This window comes from Thunnus albacares, chromosome 4, assembly GCF_914725855.1.
Source record: "Thunnus albacares chromosome 4, fThuAlb1.1, whole genome shotgun sequence".
Taxonomy (NCBI): domain Eukaryota; kingdom Metazoa; phylum Chordata; class Actinopteri; order Scombriformes; family Scombridae; genus Thunnus; species Thunnus albacares.
In genome coordinates this window covers 21,961,354-21,985,058 of record NC_058109.1, presented here as the reverse complement: position 1 = coordinate 21,985,058, position 23,705 = coordinate 21,961,354, and the positions used below count along the sequence as shown (strand labels likewise).

The 23,705-nt window shown below is 41.5% G+C and overlaps 1 protein-coding gene across 6 annotated transcripts in view; it reads left to right on the top strand.

Annotated features, from left to right (window-relative positions):
* Positions 1-23,705, top strand: part of LOC122980273 (inositol 1,4,5-trisphosphate receptor type 1) — a 76,109-nt gene that overhangs the window by 25,423 nt on the left and 26,981 nt on the right. Inside the window, exons 13-44 of one of the 6 annotated variants that reach the window (XM_044348102.1) lie at positions 28-182; positions 908-1,007; positions 1,307-1,467; positions 1,585-1,726; positions 1,931-2,089; positions 2,670-2,842; positions 3,425-3,544; positions 3,973-4,167; positions 4,371-4,622; positions 4,773-4,914; positions 5,007-5,160; positions 5,262-5,452; positions 5,540-5,672; positions 5,750-5,804; positions 5,893-6,058; positions 6,316-6,489; positions 6,585-6,659; positions 6,788-6,925; positions 7,016-7,141; positions 7,232-7,432; positions 7,519-7,770; positions 8,042-8,167; positions 8,265-8,393; positions 9,635-9,661; positions 10,140-10,260; positions 10,497-10,681; positions 10,759-10,907; positions 11,003-11,114; positions 11,798-11,833; positions 19,190-19,237; positions 20,660-20,792; positions 22,568-22,755. In XM_044348102.1, the coding sequence (XP_044204037.1) occupies positions 28-182; positions 908-1,007; positions 1,307-1,467; positions 1,585-1,726; positions 1,931-2,089; positions 2,670-2,842; positions 3,425-3,544; positions 3,973-4,167; positions 4,371-4,622; positions 4,773-4,914; positions 5,007-5,160; positions 5,262-5,452; positions 5,540-5,672; positions 5,750-5,804; positions 5,893-6,058; positions 6,316-6,489; positions 6,585-6,659; positions 6,788-6,925; positions 7,016-7,141; positions 7,232-7,432; positions 7,519-7,770; positions 8,042-8,167; positions 8,265-8,393; positions 9,635-9,661; positions 10,140-10,260; positions 10,497-10,681; positions 10,759-10,907; positions 11,003-11,114; positions 11,798-11,833; positions 19,190-19,237; positions 20,660-20,792; positions 22,568-22,755 (4,518 nt within the window). The remainder of the gene's footprint in view (positions 1-27; positions 183-907; positions 1,008-1,306; positions 1,468-1,584; positions 1,727-1,930; positions 2,090-2,669; positions 2,843-3,424; positions 3,545-3,972; positions 4,168-4,370; positions 4,623-4,772; positions 4,915-5,006; positions 5,161-5,261; positions 5,453-5,539; positions 5,673-5,749; positions 5,805-5,892; positions 6,059-6,315; positions 6,490-6,584; positions 6,660-6,787; positions 6,926-7,015; positions 7,142-7,231; positions 7,433-7,518; positions 7,771-8,041; positions 8,168-8,264; positions 8,394-9,634; positions 9,662-10,139; positions 10,261-10,496; positions 10,682-10,758; positions 10,908-11,002; positions 11,115-11,797; positions 11,834-19,189; positions 19,238-20,659; positions 20,793-22,567; positions 22,756-23,705) is intronic. The other 5 variants (XM_044348103.1, XM_044348105.1, XM_044348104.1 and 2 more) reach the window with 5 other exon arrangements.

Sequence of the window (23,705 nt, the reverse complement as noted above, 5' to 3'; positions counted from 1 at the left end):
CAGACTGTGTTTCGACTTTCCGTCCAGCTGGACACGGAGCAAGAAGCCTTGCGGGCCCGCTTGAGAAACATCCAGGACAAAGTCATGTACACCCTGGTGTCTGTTCCTGATGGGAATGACATCTCTTCCATATTTGAGCTTGACCCTACCACGTTAAGAGGGGGAGACTCATTGGTACCCAGGTAGGAAGGCCAGAGCGTTAAGGTGGCAGAAGTGTTTCAGACCTGCTCAGATCTGTGTTATTGTGGATATGATTATAGGGAAATGGACGTCACTCTTTCCAGTGAAAACCAAAAAAGTGGAAACATTACAAGTAGGGGACTTCCACCGTCTATTAAGTAATCTTAAAACGGTTGGAAAAAAAACAACGAAAAGCGTATGTGTTTGTGTGCGTGTGTGTATATTAATGTTTGTTAACGCAACCGAAACTGTGACTTACCGTTACTCACATTAAACAGTATCACAAAAATTGTTATGTTATCTTTGCCAGCGTGTGAGCAGATGCGTTTGGGCATGTTTTAGAGTGGCAATAAATTTCTTAATTGTCTGTGAGAAGTTCAATACAACATGTTTGATGAAACATTTATACAAGGAATACATCCCAAGGAAGAGGATGCGGTAATAAATTCACAAGAATGGTAGGCGTTCAGATGAGCAAGTTTCTCCATCTGTGTTTGTTCCTGTCTTGCAACATAGTTTTGAATGCAGTCTGATTGTTTATATTTGAATTTTATCCAACTTCTCAATGTCTATATCAATTTTCCAAGCAACTAGGGGTATGCAGGTTTTCAGGACACCCAAGAAAAAAAGTTCAGCTCTATGTCTCCAGAGGCAGTCACCACATTTGTGTGTCATTAAAATATCAGCTTGTACTGAGCACCAAAAAGATATTAAAATGTGTTTTCAGGAACTCGTATGTGCGTCTCCGACACCTGTGCACCAACACATGGGTTCACAGCACCAACCAACCAATTGACAAGGAGGAGGAAAAACCTGTCATGCTGCGTGTAAGTGACAGTTTTAAGTGCACTACTGTGTACTGTTTCCAAAGGGACAAACTATTGTAAACTGAAGACTGTCTCTGAATAAAATTATATATAATAAAATGAATAAAATTGCTTCTCTGTAACTCCACCTCCCCTCCCTGCTGTGGTGTTATGGACTTGAAGGTCGCAGAGTCGGTATATGCTCTTGGTTTGATAATTAATTTGTAATTGTTGTAATAACAACCACACAAAAAAAAAATACTAGATACTCAGATATATCTCATAGATGACAAAGTTGTACATTTCTTTTTTAATTCCAGATTGGCACCTCTGCACTCAAAGAGGACAAAGAGGCTTTTGCAATTGTGCCCGTCTCCCCAGCTGAAGTGAGAGACCTTGACTTTGCCAACGATGCCAGTAAAGTGCTGGCATCTATCGCTGGAAAGCTGGAAAAAGGCACCATCACACAGAATGAGAGGAGGTATAAAATACATAGTTGTGCAAGATTTAAAATTTCTTATAGGAAAAAGATAGTCATGTGTTTTTGCTTTGTTTGTCTTTTTTTGCTTTGTTTGTGTTTTTTTACGTGTGCAACCAGAGCGGTCACTAAGCTTCTGGAAGACCTGGTGTTCTTTGTTGTGGACATTCCCAACAACGGGCAGGATGTGCTTGAGATCATGGTCAACAAACCAAACAGGGAAAGGCAGAAACTCATGAGAGAACAGAATATTCTCAAGCAGGTATCACCTTAATGGATGCAGCGCAAACACAAGTTTTCCATTGAATGAGAACTTGTTTGAACCTGACTGAATTTCCTTCTAATTCCTCTTCAAATCTCTTTATCATAACTCAAAGTTGCATGGTTGTCAGATTTGTATGAACATGTTATTTTGTCTTCTAATTCTAATATGGTTACAACTGTCACAACATTATCCCTGTATCAGATCTTCAAGCTGCTGCAGGCCCCCTTCACAGACAGTGGGGACGGGCCCATGCTGCGACTGGAGGAGCTGGCTGACCAGCGTCATGCCCCCTTCAGACACATCTGCCGCCTGTGTTACCGGGTTTTGCGTCACTCACAGCAGGATTACCGCAAGAACCAGGTAGTTTGTTGGGCCTACAAGTCTGCTTCATGAGCAGTGGCCCTGTAACAATGTACGCACAACTGCAGTTCAATAAAAAGTGCATTGTAGTTTATGATAGTGGCCCTTGCTATGTAGCAGCACTGATGTAATTATCTAAACAAAAAGTGGCCTGAATCTGAGATGTGTAATCACATGCCCTTTGTATTATGCAATGCGCACTTGCTTTGCCCCTTTATCAAGTTTCTTGTAATAAGAATACGCAGAACCACAGCCACAAGCTCATGCTACAACAAATGTTTGCAAATGTGAAATCCATGAATCCCCTTTTCTAAGAACAGTCGATTTCTCTTGTAGTGTATGTGTTAGAGGGGTAATCTCTCCGGGCTGAATGAGGAGACAGTCTGGTGCTTGTGAACATGCTCTGCAGACAGATGAGAGCTTGAGTTTGCCTTCCAAAATGACCTCTATCAGTCAGTATAAGTAATGGATCGAGACTTAACAAGGTTTAGCATCTTTGTAGAGAATGTGATGAGATAAAGGGCCCAGATTAATTGGTTGGTTTGTGTATGTTCAGACTGTCTCTCTGTCTGTCCCACAGGAGTATATTGCCAAACAGTTTCGCTTCATGCAGAAACAGATCGGCTATGATGTTCTGGCAGAGGACACGATCACAGCTCTGCTCCATAACAACCGCAAGCTGCTGGAGAAACATATCACTGCTGCGGAGATTGACACATTTGTTAGCTTGGTCCGCAAGAACCGTGAGCCCAGGTTTGTGTGGGTCTGTTTGTATGCAACATACTGTACATCTATGTGGTCATAGACAGAATCAGAAATAGAATAGTTAGACATAATGTGTTAACAAGAATATCCTGATCATTTTCTGTGTATACTGATCATACGGTATCCCTATATGTTAATGCATACAGTAAGACAAGAAGACCGCGCAAGCAGAATGTTCATACAGTATTGTAAACTATATCAGTCAGTTACTGATAAAGAATTATGCAAGTCATAAAGCCCAGGTGACATTTAAATTGAATTCATAAATGTGTACTGCTATTTACTTAACATTTCTATAGTAACATAACATTTCTAGTGTACTATACTGAAGGACAGTCTTATGGACAGACTGATTTGGAGTGTTATGTCATAAGATGTACCAAACACGTCATGTAAATGGTATATTTTCTTTCTGAGAGCAGGATTTTGCAGGCTGGCAATGTCTGAGTTGATCTTAACTAATTGTATCTTTTTTACAAAGCATCATGTGTTGATTGATTTTTGCATATTTTGTGTGTGTGTGTGTGTGTGTGTGTGTGTGTGTGTGTGTGTGTGTGTGTGTGTGTCCAGGTTCCTGGACTACCTGTCAGACTTGTGTGTGTCAATGAATAAGTCCATCCCTGTGACACAGGAGCTCATCTGTAATGCAGTGCTGGATCCAGCTAATGCAGACATCTTAATAGAAACTAAGTACGTCCTCCCTCCTCTACCTACTGTGCATCTCTCTCTGTCTTTTACCCCTCAGCACGCCAATGTGCACTATATAACATAACTTTACAAAAAGTAAAGTTACAACATAACTTTAGGCTCTGGGAATGACATATTGTAGACTAAATGTTTAATTGAAAAAATGTTTCAACAATTATAATGCATAATGAAATAATTTGTCACTGAAGGCCTAGTGGGATTTAGTAAAGAAAGACTTTCTGTATTAGTACAGATGTGTGCAGTAAGCTTTTCATATACTGTTTCTAACAGCTTGTGAGGGTAACAGTAATGATATGATCAAGCTTTGTGTCAGAAATTAGTCACAAATGCCTACACATTTATTTCCATCAGCTTGTAACCAAAAAAATTCCTGTATTATTTCTTTTCTCCGTTACTCCCTCTTTCGGCAGACTGGTGCTATCAAGATTCGAGATTGAGGGAGCGCCGCTCGGGGAGAACTCTTTGGAGTCAGAGGAGGATGAGGAGGAGGTGTGGTTGTTCTGGAAGGACAGCAATAAAGAGATTCGCAGTAAAAGCATCAGGGAGCTGGCCCAGGATGCCAAGGAGGGCCAGAAGGAGGACCAGGAGGTCATTAGTTACTACAGGTAGTTATTGGACTTTATTGTCCATGTGGTTGTTGGGGATAAAGGAGAGTGTTCTTGTCCCTTATCTGACTTTATATTGAGCTGGGGCAGATTCATGAGTGAAAAACATGTGTGGAGTACGTCACCTCTGAAGGTTAAGACAAGTTTTGCTGTTTTAAATGTACTATAAGTATAACTCTACTTGTGTGTGTATGCTGCAACAGGTACCAGCTGAACCTGTTTGCCAGGATGTGTTTGGACCGCCAGTACCTGGCAATCAACAAGATCTCTGGCCAGCTGGATGTGGACTTGATCTTGCGCTGCATGTCAGATGAAGACCTGCCCTATGACCTGCGAGCCTCCTTCTGCCGCATGATGCTGCACATGCATGTGGACCGTGACCCTCAGGAGCAGGTTACGCCTGTCAAATATGCACGACTCTGGTCTGAGATCCCCTCAGAAATTGCCATTGACGAGTAAGTGAATGAACAAATGAAATACTATCGTATTAAATATTAGACATTTTAAATATTCAGTTAAATACTTGATGTGTTTTTAGTTTTGTGTGTTTGCAGTTCTTTCAGGTTGTATAATCATTTGTCCTTTTTTGTATCATCTAATCGTAGTTATGACAATGATGGAACATCTAAAGATGAAATTAAAGAGCGATTCTCACAGACGATGGAGTTTGTTGAGAACTACTTGAGAGATGTGGTGTGTCAGAGTTTCCCGTTTGCAGATAAAGAGAAGAACAAGCTCACCTTTGAGGTCAGTCAGACACATTCTGGATCACACTCACAATCACACCATCATGGTGAAATCACAAAACCTATTTAATTCATTCCATCTTCCTTGTTTAGGTGGTGAATCTGGCCCGGAATTTGATTTATTTCGGCTTCTACAACTTCAGTGACCTGCTGAGACTAACGAAGATCCTGCTGGCTATTCTAGACTGTGTCCATGTTAGCACCATTTTCCCTTTCAACAAGCTGGACAAGGGAGATGAGAGTAAAGGTATGAACACCCTGGGGGGTTCAGTGGAGGACCTAATATTTCATGAACATAAAGTTTATCTGTGTGCTTGTGCATGTATGTATGTGTGTGCCTGTTTCCAGGCAGCAATGTGATGAGGTCCATTCATGGCGTTGGGGAGCTCATGTCCCAAGTAGTCCTGAGAGGAGGGGGTTTCCTTCCCACAACTTTGAACAACAGCTCCGATGGAGAAACAGTAAAGACTCAGACTGAACCAGAGAAACAGGACATACTGGTGATGGACACCAAGCTCAAGATCATTGAGATCCTGCAGGTGAAGGACGAGCAATGGCATACCCCAATGAATCCATACAGGACATTTAGCATGTATGACATACTCTCTCTCTGTTCTGTTCTACAGTTCATCTTAAATGTCCGCCTGGACTACAGGATCTCCTGTCTGCTGTCTATCTTTAAGAGGGAGTTTGATGAAAGTAACTCCCAGAGTGACTTATCTATAACTGGAGCAGTGGAGGGTCCAAACAATATGCCAGGTCAGATTAATATATGGCTTTATCTTACAGAGGACATGGTGTGGCCAATGAACTGACAATATTTTTTGTAATTTCAGGAGCATTGGACTTTGAGCATATAGAAGAGCAGGCAGAAGGGATATTTGGCGGAAGGTAATCACAGTTTGAATGCAGAAGGAGTCACAAAACGATGCAAAAGAGGATGTGTTTTCATTTTAGTGTGTTTTCTGTGTGTGTCTAGTGAAGAGAACACCCCATTGGACCTGGACGATCATGGTGGCCGTACCTTCTTGAGGGTACTCCTCCACTTAACCATGCACGACTATCCTCCTCTGGTGTCCAGAGCCCTCCACCTGCTGTTCAGGCACTTCAGTCAAAGGCAGGAGGTCCTGCAAGCCTTTAAGCAGGTAAACTAACAACTAATATATACATCTAAAATGTAAGCCATGATAACCATTTGAAGTAGTTGCACTCATTCTATTAATATCTCATCAGTTGTAGGAAATTCAAGTACTGCTCTGAGCAGCTGTGACACATACGTGTGTACGTACACGAAATTACACAATGCAAGAGTAACATTTGAATGTGTCATCAGCATCATTATTCCATCCCAGTTAGTCTGCTCTGTACTTAATATTAAAACACTTCCTGTTTGTGTTAACAGGTCCAGTTGCTGGTCACCAGCCAAGATGTGGAAAATTACAAGCAAATAAAGTCAGACCTGGACCAGCTGCGCTCCATCGTAGAGAAGTCTGAGCTCTGGGTATATAAGAGGCAGGGGCCAGATGAGGGCATGGATGCAGGAGAAGGGCTCTCTGCTGAGACAGAGCATAAAAGGGTGCAGTATATTAAAAGAACCAGTCACAAACACTGAAAAACCAGTTGACACTAGGGTCTTGTCCTCTAACATGTTGTCTGTGGTGTACTCTGTAGGGGGACTTGGGGGGCACAGACAAACCAAAAAAAGCAGAAAGCACCAGCAGTTACAACTACAGGGTGGTGAAAGAGGTAATTATTTTACTTGTAAGCATGTTTAACAAGCTCTTATCTGGCTGTGTTGCAAATTTTGCATATCCCTAGAGACTTTTTCCACATTCCTCCTCACATGTTTATTTCTTTCCTCACTTTTTTCCCAGATCCTGCTGCGGCTCAGCAGGCTTTGTGTCCAAGAAGGTCTGTCAGGCAGGAAGAGCAAGAAGCAGCAGCAGAGGCTATTGAGGAACATGGGGGCTCACGGGGTGGTCCTTGAGCTCCTACAGATCCCATATGAGAAGGTGTCAATGTCTTTCAATTAGATGCAGCTCACTGACATTCTGTCTGTGTGTAGAAGTGAACAAACCTTCATCAAGTATTTCCCCCTCTAGGGAGAAGATTTGCGAATGCAGGATATCATGAAGCTAGCTCATCAGTTCCTACAGAACTTCTGTGCAGGAAACCAGCAGAACCAAGCCCTGCTTCACAAGCACATCAATCTTTTCCTCAACCCAGGGGTGAGCAGTCCATGTACTATTCAATACCTCTCACTGTAAAAAATCACTGCTTTTGATTTTAAATGACAAAACTTCTAACTACTTTTTCAGATATTAGAAGCCATCACCATGCAGCATATCTTCATGAACAACTTCCAGCTGTGCAGTGAGATCAATGAGCGTGTGGTTCAGCACTTTGTTCACTGCATTGAAACACATGGCCGCAATGTCCAGTACCTCAAGTTTCTGCAGACTATTGTCAAAGCGGAGAATAAGTTCATCAAAAAGTGTCAGGACATCGTCATGGCAGAGGTCGGGCCACCTCTTTAATATTTGAACTATGCCACAGTTTGTCCTGTTGTCCTGATCTAATTGTGTTTATTTGTTTCCTCCTACAGCTGGTGAATGCTGGCGAAGATGTTTTGGTGTTCTATAATGATCGCGCCTCCTTCCAGACTCTTGTTCAGATGATGCGCTCAGAGCGGGATCGTATGGATGAGAACAGTCCTCTGATGTATCACATACACCTGGTGGAGCTCTTGGCTGTCTGCACTGAGGGCAAGAACGTCTACACGGAGATCAAGTGTAACTCCCTGTTACCACTGGATGACATAGTGCGGGTGGTGACCCACGAGGACTGCATCCCTGAGGTGAGATGAGCGTCAGACAGACATGTTTAGGATTTTTCAACTATGAGATAACAATAATAATGTAGTTATTAAGCAAACTCTATAGGTGCAGAAGCTTTAACACAGAATTTTAAACACCCCCCAAAAGAACTGAACTCTTTAATATTGTAGTTACTCTTTTGTGCTGTTCATATTGTGCAGTAAAACATTTTATTCATAAAGCACCTTTTTAAAATCCTTTACTAAGACGTTTTGTGCATCAATGTTGAATTGTTTGATCATAATCTTCCAGGTAAAGATCGCCTATATCAACTTCCTCAACCACTGCTATGTGGACACTGAGGTCGAAATGAAGGAGATCTACACCTCCAACCACATGTGGAAACTCTTTGAGAACTTCCTGGTTGACATTTGCAGAGTAAGGAACATCTGGCAGCACCAATAAAACAGTAACTTTGAATTATTAAATTAGAATCACATTGAAACATGATGAGCTATTTGTATGTTGATTACAGGTGTGCAACAATACAAGTGACCGTAAGCATGCAGACACCATTCTGGAGCGATATGTGACTGAGACAGTCATGAGCATCGTAACCACTTTCTTCAGTTCACCCTTCTCTGACCAAAGCACCAGCCTGCAGGTATGTAACCACAACTGCTGCAGTATGAAGCACCATGCAAGTGAGTTTTAAAGCATATACAGTAGCTGAATGAATGTGAATATTAATCCAGTTTCGATCTTCAAGAACATATAATTTAACGAAACATTTTGAGAGAGATTGAGATCATTATTATTCAACTGAAGTAGGTTTGATTTACAGCAGCTGTAGAAATATCAGTCACACACGCAAGTAGAGTTGCACTCAAGTGTTGACAAAAAGAGATGTGATGCTATGAACTCTCCTTGTAGCCTTGTCATGACCCCTGACTCATACAGTATGTTTAAAATGTCGACTGCACACTCTTATTTAAAGGTCATCTTTCTCAGAATAAACCTTTAAATTACCCCTACCATTAAGCTTGGTGAGTGTGAAAAGGGAGTCGGGGGTGAAACCTCTTCTAAGAAAAAAAGATAACATGAGACAGATTCCTCCCTCCTAATAACTATTATGTAAACACCGGCTAACCTCCAGCCTATTTATGTATGTGTGGTGCTTTAGGTGGCCATCAGAGAGTATGTAAGTACTGACAGAACATGTATTAGCTGTCCCTTGTGATTATTTCTCCAGAGAAACTCCTCAGTGAAAAGCCTGATTAGATTGTGTCCTTCATATTAAGTGCCTCCTTAAGTGGTAAAAACCAGTGCTTCCTTGGAAAAATTTTCTTCTGATTAACATCACTGCGAGTGGTTATGGGGAATGAATGTTCTCGCCTTCTCTCCCCTTCTCTTCCCATCCGTATGTGTTAATCAGCCGTGTGTTAGTCATGGTCCATTAGGGCTAATCTTGCATTGCGAAGTTAAGACCATCAGCAGACTGCATATCTTGGCATCCAGTGGTGCTGGTTAGTCATCCTTTTTGCAGATATACACAAAGTTCCCCATTTTGTACGCAAAAAGTTCCTCTTTTTGTGTGAGACCTTTCATAGATTCCTAGAAATTGTCTTTTTTGTATGAATAGCTCCGTTTGTGAAATATGAACAAAACATAAGACAGTTGTTAGACCTCTGACTTCTGCAGTTCTCTATTAATAATAATTCATCAAATCTGACACAATCACAAAAGAAACATTTTTGGACTGGCTTTTAACATCTCACACTTCAAGCACTTAACATGTCTCTGAAATGTACAGTAATGTATTTAGAAATGCAGTATATGTATGACACATCTTGACTATTTTCTGTGCATGTTTGATTTCTTCACTGCTTGTATCCTCTGCTGCAGGCCTCTCTGTTGGGGAAAATATTTCAGGTACTTGTTGCAATTTAATTCAGCAGGAATATAGCACACATTTGGGTGGTGCAGACTTTTGTGGGGTGTAAGAGGCAATTCTTAATTTGTGTGTATGCTGTTCTTTTTATTTGTACCTTATGAGCATCCTGTAAGGAGTACATTGTAATTGATTTGCACTGGGCTAGATTTGGGCAAATGTCTGCTCAGGGATTGATGGGTCTCCTGGAAAAGCAACAAACCACCACTGAGTCAGCATGCTGGTCTCACGACAGGTGCTGTCACACTAGTTCAGCTACAGCGCTGTGTGCAGAGGTGTGTGTGTGTGATATTAAAATGGTCCAGATTATTGGTGCAGTAGATGACAGATGGGTACCTTTCACGTTAAAGAGGGACACCTTTTTTCTGTTTTCCTTTCAAGACTGAAGGAGTCACTTCCCACTAGATGAATGTAATAATCAACAGCCTCTCTGCTTTTTCTCTTGTATCTTCCTCTCAGACTAGGCAGCCAGTCTTTGTGCAGCTGTTGCAGGCCGTGTTCAGGGTGTACCACTGTAACTGGTTGGTCCCCGTCCAGAAGGGCTCTGTTGAGAACTGTATCAAAGTGCTCTCTGATGTTGGTAAGATCAATACCCATCTCAACACTCAAATTAACCTCTAAAATTTCCTGTTTCTCAAACCCTCTCTTTTAAGATCTAAATCAGTCCACAGTGTACGGGAGGTTTAACAGTCTGTAAAACTGTTAACATCATGATTCTTGGTTACATTTTCTAGTTCCAGGAGAGACTTTTGAGCAAAAATTACTGGCACTGATTTATTCTTACACTGCCTGTGTGTGTCTGTGTGTACCTGCCAGCCAAAGGCAGAGCAATAGCCATCCCTGTGGACCTGGACAACCAGGTGAACAACCTGTTTGTGAAATCCAACAACATTGTCCAGAAGACAGCCATGAGCTGGAGACTTTCTGCTCGCAATGCTGCCTGTAGAGACTCTGTGGTGACAGCATCGCGGGACTATAGGAACATCATCGAGAGGCTGCAGGTACAGTATGTGTGTGTGTTTGTGCTTATTCAAGTGCATACATTCATACAGGCAGTAACATTATTTCTGGGTTGTAGGACATTGTGTCAGCTCTGGAAGACCGTCTGCGTCCGTTGGTCCAGGCTGAGTTATCGGTTCTGGTGGATGTGCTGCATCGACCTGAACTGCTCTTCCCAGAAAACACAGACTCACGCAAGAAGTGTGAGAGCGGAGGTTTCATTTGCAAGTAAGCAACACAAATATCAAGCAACAACATCTATTATTGATTTGAGTTGGCGTACTCATTAGAAATGAGACTTATGAATTTATGCACTTGTGCAGGCTGATCAAACACACCAAGCAGCTGCTGGAGGAAAATGAGGAAAGACTGTGCATCAAAGTTCTGCAAACGCTTCGGGAGATGATGACAAAAGACCGTGGTTATGGAGAGAAGGTAGGAGAAGTACAGAAAACAGACAAACTCCAGAGTCATAAATGCGGTATGTCTGTGCATACTCTTTACATGGTGAATTTTGCACAAATATGTAGGATTTCTATTGGGAGAAACAACAACAAACAAAAAGGCCTTGGTTTTATTTAACCGTATACTTTTGATGCACTCCACTAGTATTTTGAAAGGATTTCTTATGTTATAAGTTGAGCAATTTTTTTTTCATCCCCTAGAAGATAAATATTTAATTTAATTGAAATGGAAACCAAAAAAAAAACCTCAAAAATTCTTTCTGTATGTAATTTCTGTACTTCATATCTGATGTAAGGTTTTTACACACAAGTACTGCACTGCACAATCATTAGCATCCAACACTACCCTTATTTTGAAGGGAGTCACATTCTCCTCTGCAGTCAATAAAATAAGGACTGGTCACCTCTCAGACGCTTTTCAGAAATTCTTTCAGTCACAGTCACCATTGTATGAGACTGCACTAATTCTGCTCACTGTGGGTAATATCCATTTATAAATGCTACTTCTTCTGAGCTGCTGAAGTTGATAAGTATGTCCACAGTCTTAACTCACTTAACTAACATATCATGCTGAACTGTATCATTGACCTCTGCTTTAGCTTCCTCCTTCCTGTGTCGTTATCTAACCCCTCTAAACCCTCTGTTCTCTTTCAGCTCAGGGCCTTTGATGATGAGATGGATATGCCTAAGGTTGTTTCTCTTTTTTCTTCTAATCATGCCCTTGTTTCTCTGAGCTCCTGTCTGTTATGTCTGTGTAACACTAGAAGTCGTACTGTAACTGTAAGTGTTGTAGCTGCTGCTGTGGCTGTGTGTTGTAGTTAGCGGGGGCTCCAGGCACAGCTGGTAACAAATAGTGGATTCTGTCTGAAACACCTGCTGCAAAGTCTGTCATAAACGGCGGGCAGATCAACTGAAAAACTGTGAGAAAGAGGAAGAGAGAAAGAGAGATTGAGATAGGGAGATGTGTGCTGTGGCTGACTGCTTGTTGCTCAGCAGAGTTGTGTTATTCCAAGTTCCAAGGTGAGTCACTTGCTGGCTGGGCCAGATGCCAGAGCTGCGTTTGTGTCTGCTTGCTGTCCTCACACTGGACGTTTACATACCCTACTTTCCGCCAACATCAATCCCAGTTAAATTGTTATGAATTACTTATTTTTTACAGTTAGACAGTGTCAAAACAGATAACAGAAGTGAAAAGAGAGGTGAAGATGTGCTTTTTTTTTTTTTAAACAGACACAAAAAATGAACACAAAATGACACAAAATTAACATAGCTATGTAAGATCACATTTAAAAAAAAAGAAAAAGACTTGAATGCTGGATAAAGCAACATGGAATGTGATATAGGATGACATAAAAAATGAACAATAATTTATAATAATACAATACTAAAAATATATAGGTTGGTTTTCCATATCTGTGCACTACAGTATCTCAGGGAAGACTTGTAGTGTCTGGTTTTTCAAAAAGTAGTGTGGAGATGATAAGACCATAAAAGCTTTATCACTTCCTTCCCTCTCTTTGCTTTTCTTTTCATCAAGGTGTTTTATTGTCTCGGTCAATGTTCAGCTCTTTGTAGGATGTTTCCCCTGTGTGTCCTTTCGGCGCCAATAGGGGGCACTGTGGCTGTGTGTGTGTGCTGCATATGTGTGTGCATTAATGAGTGTGTGGGGCTGTGAGGGGCTGTGGCAGTCATTGAGGCTGTGTCCTAGTTTTTCTTGCCTGCGAGCTGCACGATTCCTGGGCCCCTGCCAACTCTGGGCTGAGGTTACATAAGAACCAGGCTTTTTTTTCCTGGAACTCAGCCCCTCTGCTGATGTGTGACCTTCAGCAGTAATTGCCAATAAAAGTGTGGAGGAGCTGTTTACCCACACTGCCGTTGTGCGCGTGCATGTGTGTGCGCGTGTGTGTAAATGTAAGTTGTAAGCATGGGTGGTGGAGGCGAAGGGGGGGGGGGGGGGGGATTTGCATGAGCGTGTAAGAGAGATTTGATCCCTTCACACACCTGTTAAGTGTTGTATCTCTGTCTGTCTACCCATGAAAAGCAGCTCTGATGTAAGAGTGGCAGTTGAGTGGAGACATGTTCCTCCCGCCATGTGCCATTCTCCATATTTCTTGTCTCCTCTTCCTCTGTTTTAGCGTCATTAAATCATTGTGACAAAATTCCTCAACCACTTGAAATGCTCCCCACTTCCACTCACACCCTTTCTCACACGGATGCAAACACGCACCCACTCTGTGTAAACTTAATGAAACTGCCTGTGAGTGTTTGTGAAGCTGTGATATTTAGGTGCGTAGTTAGCACTTGTCTCCTCTGTTGCCCTTTCAGTAAAGTTGAACAGCATAGGATATGACTGAAGAGGAACAGGGCGAATATATAAGCTTGGTTAACAGGAAATGTGGATTATATGGGTCACAGACTGTGAAGTAGGTTTATATTATTCTGCACAACATGTATTACCATTTTTTTTTTTTTAAATAGAGATAGCATGAGATGAATTTTTGACCTCCACTGTGTGCATTTGCTAAATGTCAGGGAGGTGATTATCAGCAAAATTCATTGCTCTTTGGCTGTCAGTTATGTAAGAGCCAGAGGAGTTCAGGATACACAGTGTTGGGATTCTGCTCTCAGGTTCCCCTCCTCACCTGGCCTTGTGTGTGTATGTGTATGTGTATGTGTGTGTGTGTGTGTCTGTGTGTGTCTGTGTGTGTGTGTGTGGTCTAGTCACAGTAGTTATGCAATCCCTCCATGTTGGGAGTAAGTCATGTTTCATCCCTGTTTCTTTGGAAAGTGTACGTGTGGATCAATAGAAGAAAAATAGTTTTCTCCTTCCAGATTTTAAGATAGTATCTGGCTCCTTTTTTTAATTTACTCAATATATTTTCTCCCACACTCACATCCGTGTGTTGCCCACTCTGGTGAAGACAGCAATTCATTTTACAGTTTTAGTAGAAGTAGGTCAGCTGCAATGAAAATGACACAGTGCAGTTTTTTAATTTAATCTGCTTCTCAATCTGCACATAACAAGCAGTCAAGTGGTAAACCCCAGTGTTCATGTCATTCACCGCTGGTTTAAACATGACTCAGTCTGCAACAATATAAAGACATATTTATTTTCACACTTTCAAAAACACCGAAACATTATGTAGAATTCGACCTATGTGCTTGTGGCGCAAATGCATTTCCTCTATTGCTGAACTGAGAGGTGTGAGACTGATCAGGGGTTTGCCCCGGGGAGTTTCCAGTTTGGTGGAATTCACTGTAGTCAGGACGGATGTGAGGGGTTACTCTGTGGTGTCTGTGGTCAGACCGGGGGCGATTAGTTGCACACAGACGTGTGACAAATTAAAGGAAAAACCTGAATAAATGAGTGGAGAAACATAATGAATGCAGATGCTTCCACACAGGTGTACTGTACAGTAGGCTACAATTAAGCAATTAACATCCATTCATGCTCTGGGTCATGTATAAAAATACTGAGCAGGCCCAGTTGATCCAGTTGTTGTTTTGTATCAAGATGGCAAGAGAAAAAGATGTAAGTGACTTTGAAAGAAGGTTCATGGTTGGGGCATGGATGGCAGGAGCTTCAGTCACAAAGACTGCTCAACTGGCTGATGTTTCAATACGAATAGTTACTAAAGTGACAACTGCATTTAGATCTATGGGAAAGACATCAGTAAACAGTCGGAAATTGTGGTCGACAGCACACATTTGATGACTGTGATGTTGTGCATTAGTGTGATATGAAAGGAAAAACAGAAGTGATCAGACTGTCAGCAAGAACAGTCCGTCGACAATTACATAGAGAGAGATGTTATAGTAGGGTTGAAGTACATAAACCCCTCATTACAAAGATGAATGCACATTTGAGAGTTCAGTGGTGCACCAACCATAGGCACTGGTCTACAGAGATGTGGAAAAAAGTGATATGGTCAGATGAGTCATCCTGCACTATATTCTCAACAAGTGGGCGAGTGAATGTTTGGTGTTCACCAAGAGAACAGTACAAGTCTGAATGCTTGACCCCTACAGTGAGGGGATCCAGTGACTCTGTTATGCTGTTGGGGGCATTTTACTGGCATGGTTTGCGTCCCCTTAGAGGGAAGGGTCACTGCTAATCAATACAAAGTCATTCTGAGTGATCACCTTTATCCTATGATGAAACATTTCTATCCTGATGAGAGTGGTCTCTTCCGTGACGACAACGCCCCCATCCATAGAGCACGAGGGGTCACTGAATGGTTCAATGAGTATGAAAATGATGTGAATCATATGCTATGACCTTCACAGTCACCAGATCTCAACCCAATTGAACACCTATGGGAGATTTTGGACTGACGTATGAGACAGCGCTCTCCACTGCCATCATCAAAATACCAAATAAGGGAATATCTTTTTGAAAAATGGCGTTCATCCCTCCAGTAGAGTCCATGCACTTGTAGAATCAATGCCAAGGCGCATTGGAGTTGTTCTGGTGGCATGTGGTGGCCCAACACCTTACTAAGACACTATATGTTGGTTTTTCCTTTAATTTGTCACCCATTTGCAGATGGTTGACAAATTGATAGAAAAACCTGAATAAATCAGCAGAGAAGCATAATAATGGTAATGCTCCCATACAAGACATAAATGGTTTGATGAGTAAGAAAATTGTGCAAATCATATGCTGTGGCCTTCACAGTCACCAGATCTCAACAAATTTTAACACTAATAATATGGGAGATTTTGGACTGATATGTCATAAAAACACCACACGAGGCAATATCTTTTGGAAATCTGGTGTTCATCCCCTCAGTGGAGTTTCAGAGACTTGTACAGTAGAATTGATGCCAAAGAGCACTGAAGCTTTACTGGTGGGTTGTGGCAGCTGAGCACCTTTATAAAAAAACACTTCATGTTAGCTTTTCTTTAATTTGTATCTGGTGTTCACAGACTACCTAACCAGCATGGCCTGTATCTTCTTCCTCTCCTAGCAATGTATATTTCAATGACACCATATCCCACGTTTATTTTTAAAAATCTTTAAGAGCATCTGTCTCATTTCTATAAAGCATGGTTGTGAATTTCTTGAGTGAGGAGTATTTTTAGACACCAACTCAGGTGGAAGTCATAACTATGCTTCCTTCCTGTGCAACGGCCTCACCAAACATCAAGGAGTATACTTTTTCATCTTTGAGTTTTGGGAAAGTGAAAGTGAAAAGTCACTTGTAATAACGTAAAAGTCAAGGTTTTTATTTCTGTTTTGTCAAGAGATGTGGCCTGAGTCCACAGGTCTGACAACTACATAGCAGACTTATTACAGTATATACTGTTGGTAAACCCTGGTAACATACCATATTTGGTGATTACAGTCAGTAACAAGACTACATACTAAATGTAAACACACCCTTGAACAGAGATACAAACATGATGCCTTCAACCTTGTCTGAGCGCGACAAGTTCAACTGTCAAAGTATGTAAATCCTCTCTATTAGTGTTTGTTATTCTCTCTCTCTCCCTCTCCATCTTTCACTTGCTCTCTCTCTCTTGCCCTCTGTGTTTTTGGTGACAGATGGCCACTGTAAGCAGCTCTGTGTCACTGGTTTAGTGGCCTGGTTCCTTTTGGAGTGATTATGTAACTCTAACCCCATCGCCCCTCGCCTCTCTCCTCGCCTGCCCCTCCTAGTGTGTCTTTTTACATAACAGTTTATGTGGAGCATCGCCTTAACCAGTTTCCTTTTCCCTTGGTGCACACATACTGTACATATTGTACCCGTGCTGGATTTTGAAACCGTAAAAATGGTGTCTTACCTGAATTCCCATTGTCTGTGTGAACCGTTAAAGAAACTAGGAAAACAAACAAAGGAAAACAGATCTTGTTTGTCTACATTTCAATGTTTGTGCTTTGCGTTTCCCAAAGTGAGAAACTCTTACCTTGTTTACTTATCCTCAACTTTAAATGACAGTTCCAGTGTGATTTCAGTTTTTTTGTCAATATCTTGACATTTTGGGAAATAGATCAACTCACTTTTTTCCTTGAGTCCCTCGTAAAACTACAACATGCTGTTTTTTGCATTTTGTTTTTTGTACATCTTAAACAAACAAGATCAAAGGCCCTATTTTAACTGAGCAAGCGCAACGACAAGCGTAGCGTGGTAGGTCTCGGGCACATGGACAGCATGGGCGTCTCCATGCCAACCTGCTATTTTGGTTCATGTATGTGCAGCAGCACAAATTGCAAAAGGGCTGGGTGAAGGTGAATATAGGTCAGTGGGTGTAGTGATTATTAAATGCTCTCTCAGCCAGTCACATCACTGATCTCATAGCTCTGAAACAGTTGTGCCAATCACAGTTAAGCGTGATAACTACAACTAATAGCACTTCTTCAGGAAATGTCTGGACTGTTCAGAGCATCATGACATGAACACAAATCACCACAAATCTGGAGCCAAAGACAGATGGTGTAGTTTTTTTCATTAGTTGGTTTCTATTATAGCAATAGAAATAAATAAATTGGTTGAAGCCATTTATATGATAGCATCGGACCGACACTAATTCAGCCATAATTCTTATGTATCTCACCTTATAAATGGTCACACAGTTTAGTAATTAATGTTGCAAAACAGGGTTTGCACTGCAGTGTATTTCAAGAATAAAACATGGGATGCTACTTTTGCTAAAAAGAAAGTTGGAAAACAGGATAAGCCCTGCTAACCCAACATCTCGTTCATAAACAGGCAGAATACGAAGTTATAACCTACCAGTCTGATGTGCAGAGATGTGTGTGTTTATTTGGTAGCAGCCAGGTGTCGTTTTCAGGCGATTTAATGAAGGTAAACATAGTGAGCGACCATGCGTAATGGCCCTACGTTCTGGCGCAGCACTTCTCTAATCAGAGGCTGCGGATATATCAATGTATCAGCTGCCTTCAGATGCTGCAGAAATTCAATGAAATAATGGAGAAGCCTTTCATACAGTTTTAAGCAGCTGTGGAAAACAAATAGGCCTACTGTAAGAATCACTTACATTCATTTATAGCTCAATACAGACTCATTTACTGACCTTCCTGGTCTAACCATATTAAACATTATTTTCTGTGCCAATGTAGGTGTAGAATGTTTAATTGAAATAACTTTATATTTCAAGCATTAATCCATTATTGCAGCACATCTGCAGCAAGTATTTCATTTGCTCTTGTTGATAAAATCACCAGATTGGCAGCGGATTGACATAGCGCCAGAAGCAGATGTGGTTCTGAGACATCTATTTTCAGCTTAACATCTAAGACCAAATTTCAACCAAAGTACAACAACTCACTCTGAGCTGCTTCATTTGAATGAACCTCCCACCTGTTGGCGCCTCTCCGCCCACCCGTGAACTGTGCGCTGGTCACCAAAATACCACACAAAGCAAGTTTCAGGGTCAGGAAAATACCAAACAGTTATAGTGCTGCTTGTGCTGGTCATTGTGCCTCCATGAATATAGGGCCCATAGTGAGCTTTAGAGATTCTGGTTGGCTAATCTGATACCTTTGGACAGAACCAGGATAGCTGTTTCCAGTCTTTATAGTAAGCTAAGCTAACCTGCTGCTGGCTCCAGCTTCATATTTACTGTACAGACTTGACAATCACTCATCAAACTCACTGCAAGAAAGTGAATAATTTCCCAAACTGTCAAACTATTCCTTTAAAACAAAAACCTGAAAATTGAAAATCAACTAATATGAAGAATAAATGCAACATGAGAAGATGAAAAAAAACAACCTACAGTGATGTTAACTGATTCAGAAAATGAACTAAAGCTCCAATCATATTGGACATGCTCTTTAATATTTTATTTAATTGTCAACACTGTGCACATCTCCTGCCCCAGCTCTCTAAACCCTCCATATCCATAACATTTCCTGTGAACCTAGAATCAAAAGCATGGCAACTCGCTCTGAGCAGACTTTTGCATGGCCTCTTGCAACAGTTAAAAAAGGGTGATGTTGTGCCTTTTTGTGTAATGCATGAATATTAACCCTATGTTTGTATCTGTTTGGCTGCTGCTCACAATCCTCACTGCACCCAGCAGCTGGATCAGAACCAGCCTGAGAAGCTGTTGGAGGACCAGAAGAGGGTAGGTACTTACAACAGCATGGCAGCTTAATCAAAAACTTCAACACAACTGAGATTCATGGTGAGATTTCATGTTGCAGACATAAAGCAAAAGCCTTTTGTTACCTGATTCTTGCTTTTTGTGTTTCTGATCACTCTACTTCACTGCCTCATCAGTAACATCTAACCCCTTTGTCACAGCTGTAATTTAACTGGAGGAACAAAAGAAAACTATTTTGATAACTTTCACGCCATATTTGCTTCTGCCTGTCTTCTCTGATGCTCTTTATGGCAATGTAGTGACTTTAGAGAGCCTCAGGCGTTTCCATTATAGAGGCTAATTATCAATATTCCAAAATAACAATATTGATTGGAGTTAATTAATACATAATTACTGTCTCCAAGAGGAGAGCATACTTCTCTTGCAAGTAGGGATGTTCAACAGCTGTTTAGCTTCTGATTAAATGTTCCTAACAATAAGTCTTCATCACTGACATATTATTTATAGCCATAACTCTAATGTCTTGACAATCAGTTTATTTTATTTTAACAGAACGGTGGTTTCATAGCTTCAGTAGATTACTAAATCTGATAGGTTACATGCTGAGAGGAGACAAGATGGGTTTGGCTCATGACTGAAGACCAAAGAGAAACGGTATTATTATCCCAGGAGACCAGTTGACTCTTGTAACTAGGACTGATCATACTGTGCTATTACACACAACACATATAGTTGATTAACCTCTTGCCAATAAAAGACGAGAAAATTGTTCTTCACACCTCCTACATAAGCCAATCGTGACCTCCAGAGCATAACTACGACAGCGGAGCTTACATAACGCCTCTGTCGTCTATCAAGGACCACCCACAGCTGACAATAATTTGCACATAATCACGCACAAACACACAAAAAAAACCTTCTCTTTCATTTCCTTCACTTTATCCCATGGGAGGTCTGTCAGGTAGCTATGGGCTGCGGTTGCCATAACAACAGCAAAGTCGTGCGGCTGACTGCTCAACAGCGGATGAGTCACAGTGTGGGAGGGTTGGCCCCATGTCTCTCTAAGTGAAAACCAGGACCTCACATTGTCACTACACAGGGTCACTGCTGATGATAACCATAACTGTTTTGGTCGGGTGGGTGGTATGTGACATAAACTTTGGGTTCTGCCTGCAAATTAATCTTGCGTAGAAATTTGAACTGTGGGAATTCTTTAAATTAAATATTTAAAATGAAAAGTTGCTCCATGCAGTAACTATAGATTACAGAGCGTGGTCGTGATGGCAAACAGGTTATCATTTTCTGAGGTCGGGGGGGTGTATGGAGATCTAAAATGCACCATATATCACTGATGATGCATGTTATCCCTGTTACACAACCTCTCCTCTCGCCCCGTAGTTGACATCATGTCATTACATCCTTCCCTTTCTTCTCCTCTCATAGGGCGAGGCGCTGAGGCAGATTCTGGTGAATCGTTACTATGGCAACTTCCATCGGAGTGGTGGGCGAAGAGACAGCCTGACGTCATTTAGCAATGGCCCCCTCAGTCCGGTAGGACCCAGCAAAAACCAATCAGGTGGGGCCACTGTAACTGCTGCTACTAATCTCCAACACCCAACACAGATATTTGTTGTTAATTCTTTACAGCAGGAAGAGAGGGATGTAGTTTAGAGTGTGCAAGGCCATAAAACACTGATTTCAACATCCCTAACTGAGCTGATGTTTCTGTGAAGCATTGACCAAAAGCCTCTGCCAAAGAGAAGCATGACTTTAGTGCCAGTAATGACTACAACTACTATCAGGGGGCAAAGTCCAGATAAAACTTTTCCTTTTGGTTAGCCAAAATGTTTTCTGTCCCAGGTTGTAATACACCAAGGTTCTCTCAATATGTTATATAAGGATGGGACTCTGTCTGGCCATGAGCCGGTTATCAGCTCCAGAGTTGTGCTGCAAGCTGCCCTTTGAGCACGTAGAGCACAACACTCTTATCACTACCTGATAACGTAGTCATTGTGTTACTATCTGCAGTCAAAATACTGAAGCAATGCTTCTCTGCTCACTGTTGCTCCTGCTTTTTGAATTATTGGTTACTGATATGTCCCATGTACAATGTGAGGTAACATCTTATCGTCATATAGATTTTGGAGAGACACATTGGTGCCAAAGGGAAATGCAATGAGTCTGTTTTTTCATATGAATTTAGTCCTGTCATATTGACCTAGTAACCAGAATTGCTTGTTGTCTGCTGTTGCATTAATGTCATTAACAAGTCCGTGACACCATAATGTTTGCATATTATGTATATTATAGAATTGTGATGAATGGGCTGGATGTTTATTTGTTTGGGCAAATAGTATTTCATCTGAACTTGAGATTATAAAAAAAATTCACCATCTCTCCCATGTGCGCCAAGATGTTGGCAAACTTCCAGACCACAGGAAGTGTACCCCGTCCCCTGTTGTATCCACTTTTCACTGTTGCTAGGTGACAGGCTGCTACTTCCTGTGAAAACAGCCTTTGCACCTGTTGCAGAAACAAGAGCCAGGCTGAGAATTCCATATGTGCCCTGAAGCTGGGGCCTCGGAGGGGGGGATGTGCGGGCAAAGTCATGTACAATGACTTACACAACTGTACAGTTGCACTGCTAAGAACGGATTAGTATCACTGTAGTATGTAATTTCAGTGAGCTTTTCACATGTTTTAGTAAATTATGTAGGACTCGCCAAGTAATCTGTGCCATATGTTAAACCGGATCAATAAATGTCTTACCCAGTAAGACTAAAGGAAATATGTATCAAAGGATATTTTTTTTTATCTAATATTAGGTTGCTGTGTATCAAGTTTTGCAGTTTAGTGTATCAAATATCAAAAATAGGCATGAGCATAAATTTTTAGTGTGAAATTAAAATATCATTTAGAGATATTTGTGATTATCCAATTACTATATAGTTATTATTCTGTTTATTTGTCATAAGCTGAAAAATAACATGTGCTACGTTCATAGGGCAGGCTACAATGAGAGCTCATTTTCCCCAACAATATCAAACATGCAGATTCAATGAGGTTTCTGCCTAGATACTGTAAGATAAGGTGCTAGCAACTACCATATGACTAATCTAGGACCAAACTGATTTTTTTCTTCATCATAAAGTTGTGGTGTACATCCTGTATCTCACTCTCACTTTCACAAGCTTTTGTCTTACTGTAGGTTATGTTGCTGATGAAACTATATTTGGTTAGATTTGACACGAGTGGATTGGTCAATGAAAAGTATCCATCACTGTTAGGAACTGCAGGCCACATACCTACTGTTGTTCTGACCTCACTCGTTGCTCTGTCCCTGTCTTGCAGCGTTAGGGGGACCGGGGGGCCTGAGTCGTGGGGAAATGAGCCTGGCAGAGGTACAGTGTCACCTGGACAAAGAAGGAGCCTCTGACCTGGTCATTGACCTCATCATGAACACCACTAGTGACCGAGTCTTCCAAGAAAGCATCCTCCTGGCTATTGCGCTGCTGGAAGGTGGAAACACCACCATCCAGGTCAGCTAACCCCACCCTATCATACAAATATGGATACTGGAAAGTAAAAGAATATTTTTGTATCTGTCGTCTACTGTTGAACGACTAAAATTGCTGGAATATGCCTGAATCTTACAGTGAATGCTATACACTTACCTATTACACCTACTGTAACTGATCTGCAGTGTTATCTGTGCAAAGGCTCAGCTTATCCCACAGGGCATCTGCAGATCATCTGCATGCTGTATCATGGATGGATAGAAGTTTTCATTACTAGAGGATCTACAGTATGTGGGTCAGTGTGCCACCATAGCGGCACATGTACATTACCAAGGCGGCTCCCATCCCACTCATATCCAATGCTATATCATCTCTCTAAAAGACCAGGCCAACTGCTAATGACATCAGTAGTTTACAGATCAATCTATTTTTAAAATTTTTTTATTAATTTTGTCTTAATTTTGGATTGTCTTACAGACGGTGCACATTAGACAATGTAAATTAATGTTCTTTCCCTATTTGCTTTAACTTGAGCTATTCTAACCACCCTGTTTTAAGCTTTCTGCTTGTCTTTTTCATGTCTGTCTGTTGCTCTCATCGTCTTTCCAATCTGTCTGTCTGTCTGTCTGTCTGTCTGTCTGTCTGTCTGTCTGTCTGTCTGTCTGTCTGTCTGTCTGTCTGTCTGTGTGTTGTTGTGTAAGAATGGGGGTTGCATAATCAGATTAGAGCGAGGAAGCCACTGTGGCGGAGATAATGCTTTGGCTTCCCACGGCTGATGCAGAGCTGCGTCACGTGATCAGTCTGTGTTACATAAAGCCTGTGTGAATGAACAATGAGGAATGTCTCAGCCTTCAAAACATTCCAGCCTCTCTCCTGCTCCCTCGTTCTCCCACCGGCCCAAACTGGGTCATGCTGGGCCTCCGGAACTGGGGCAGTGGGGAGAGAGGGTGGAGGGACGGGGGAACACAGAG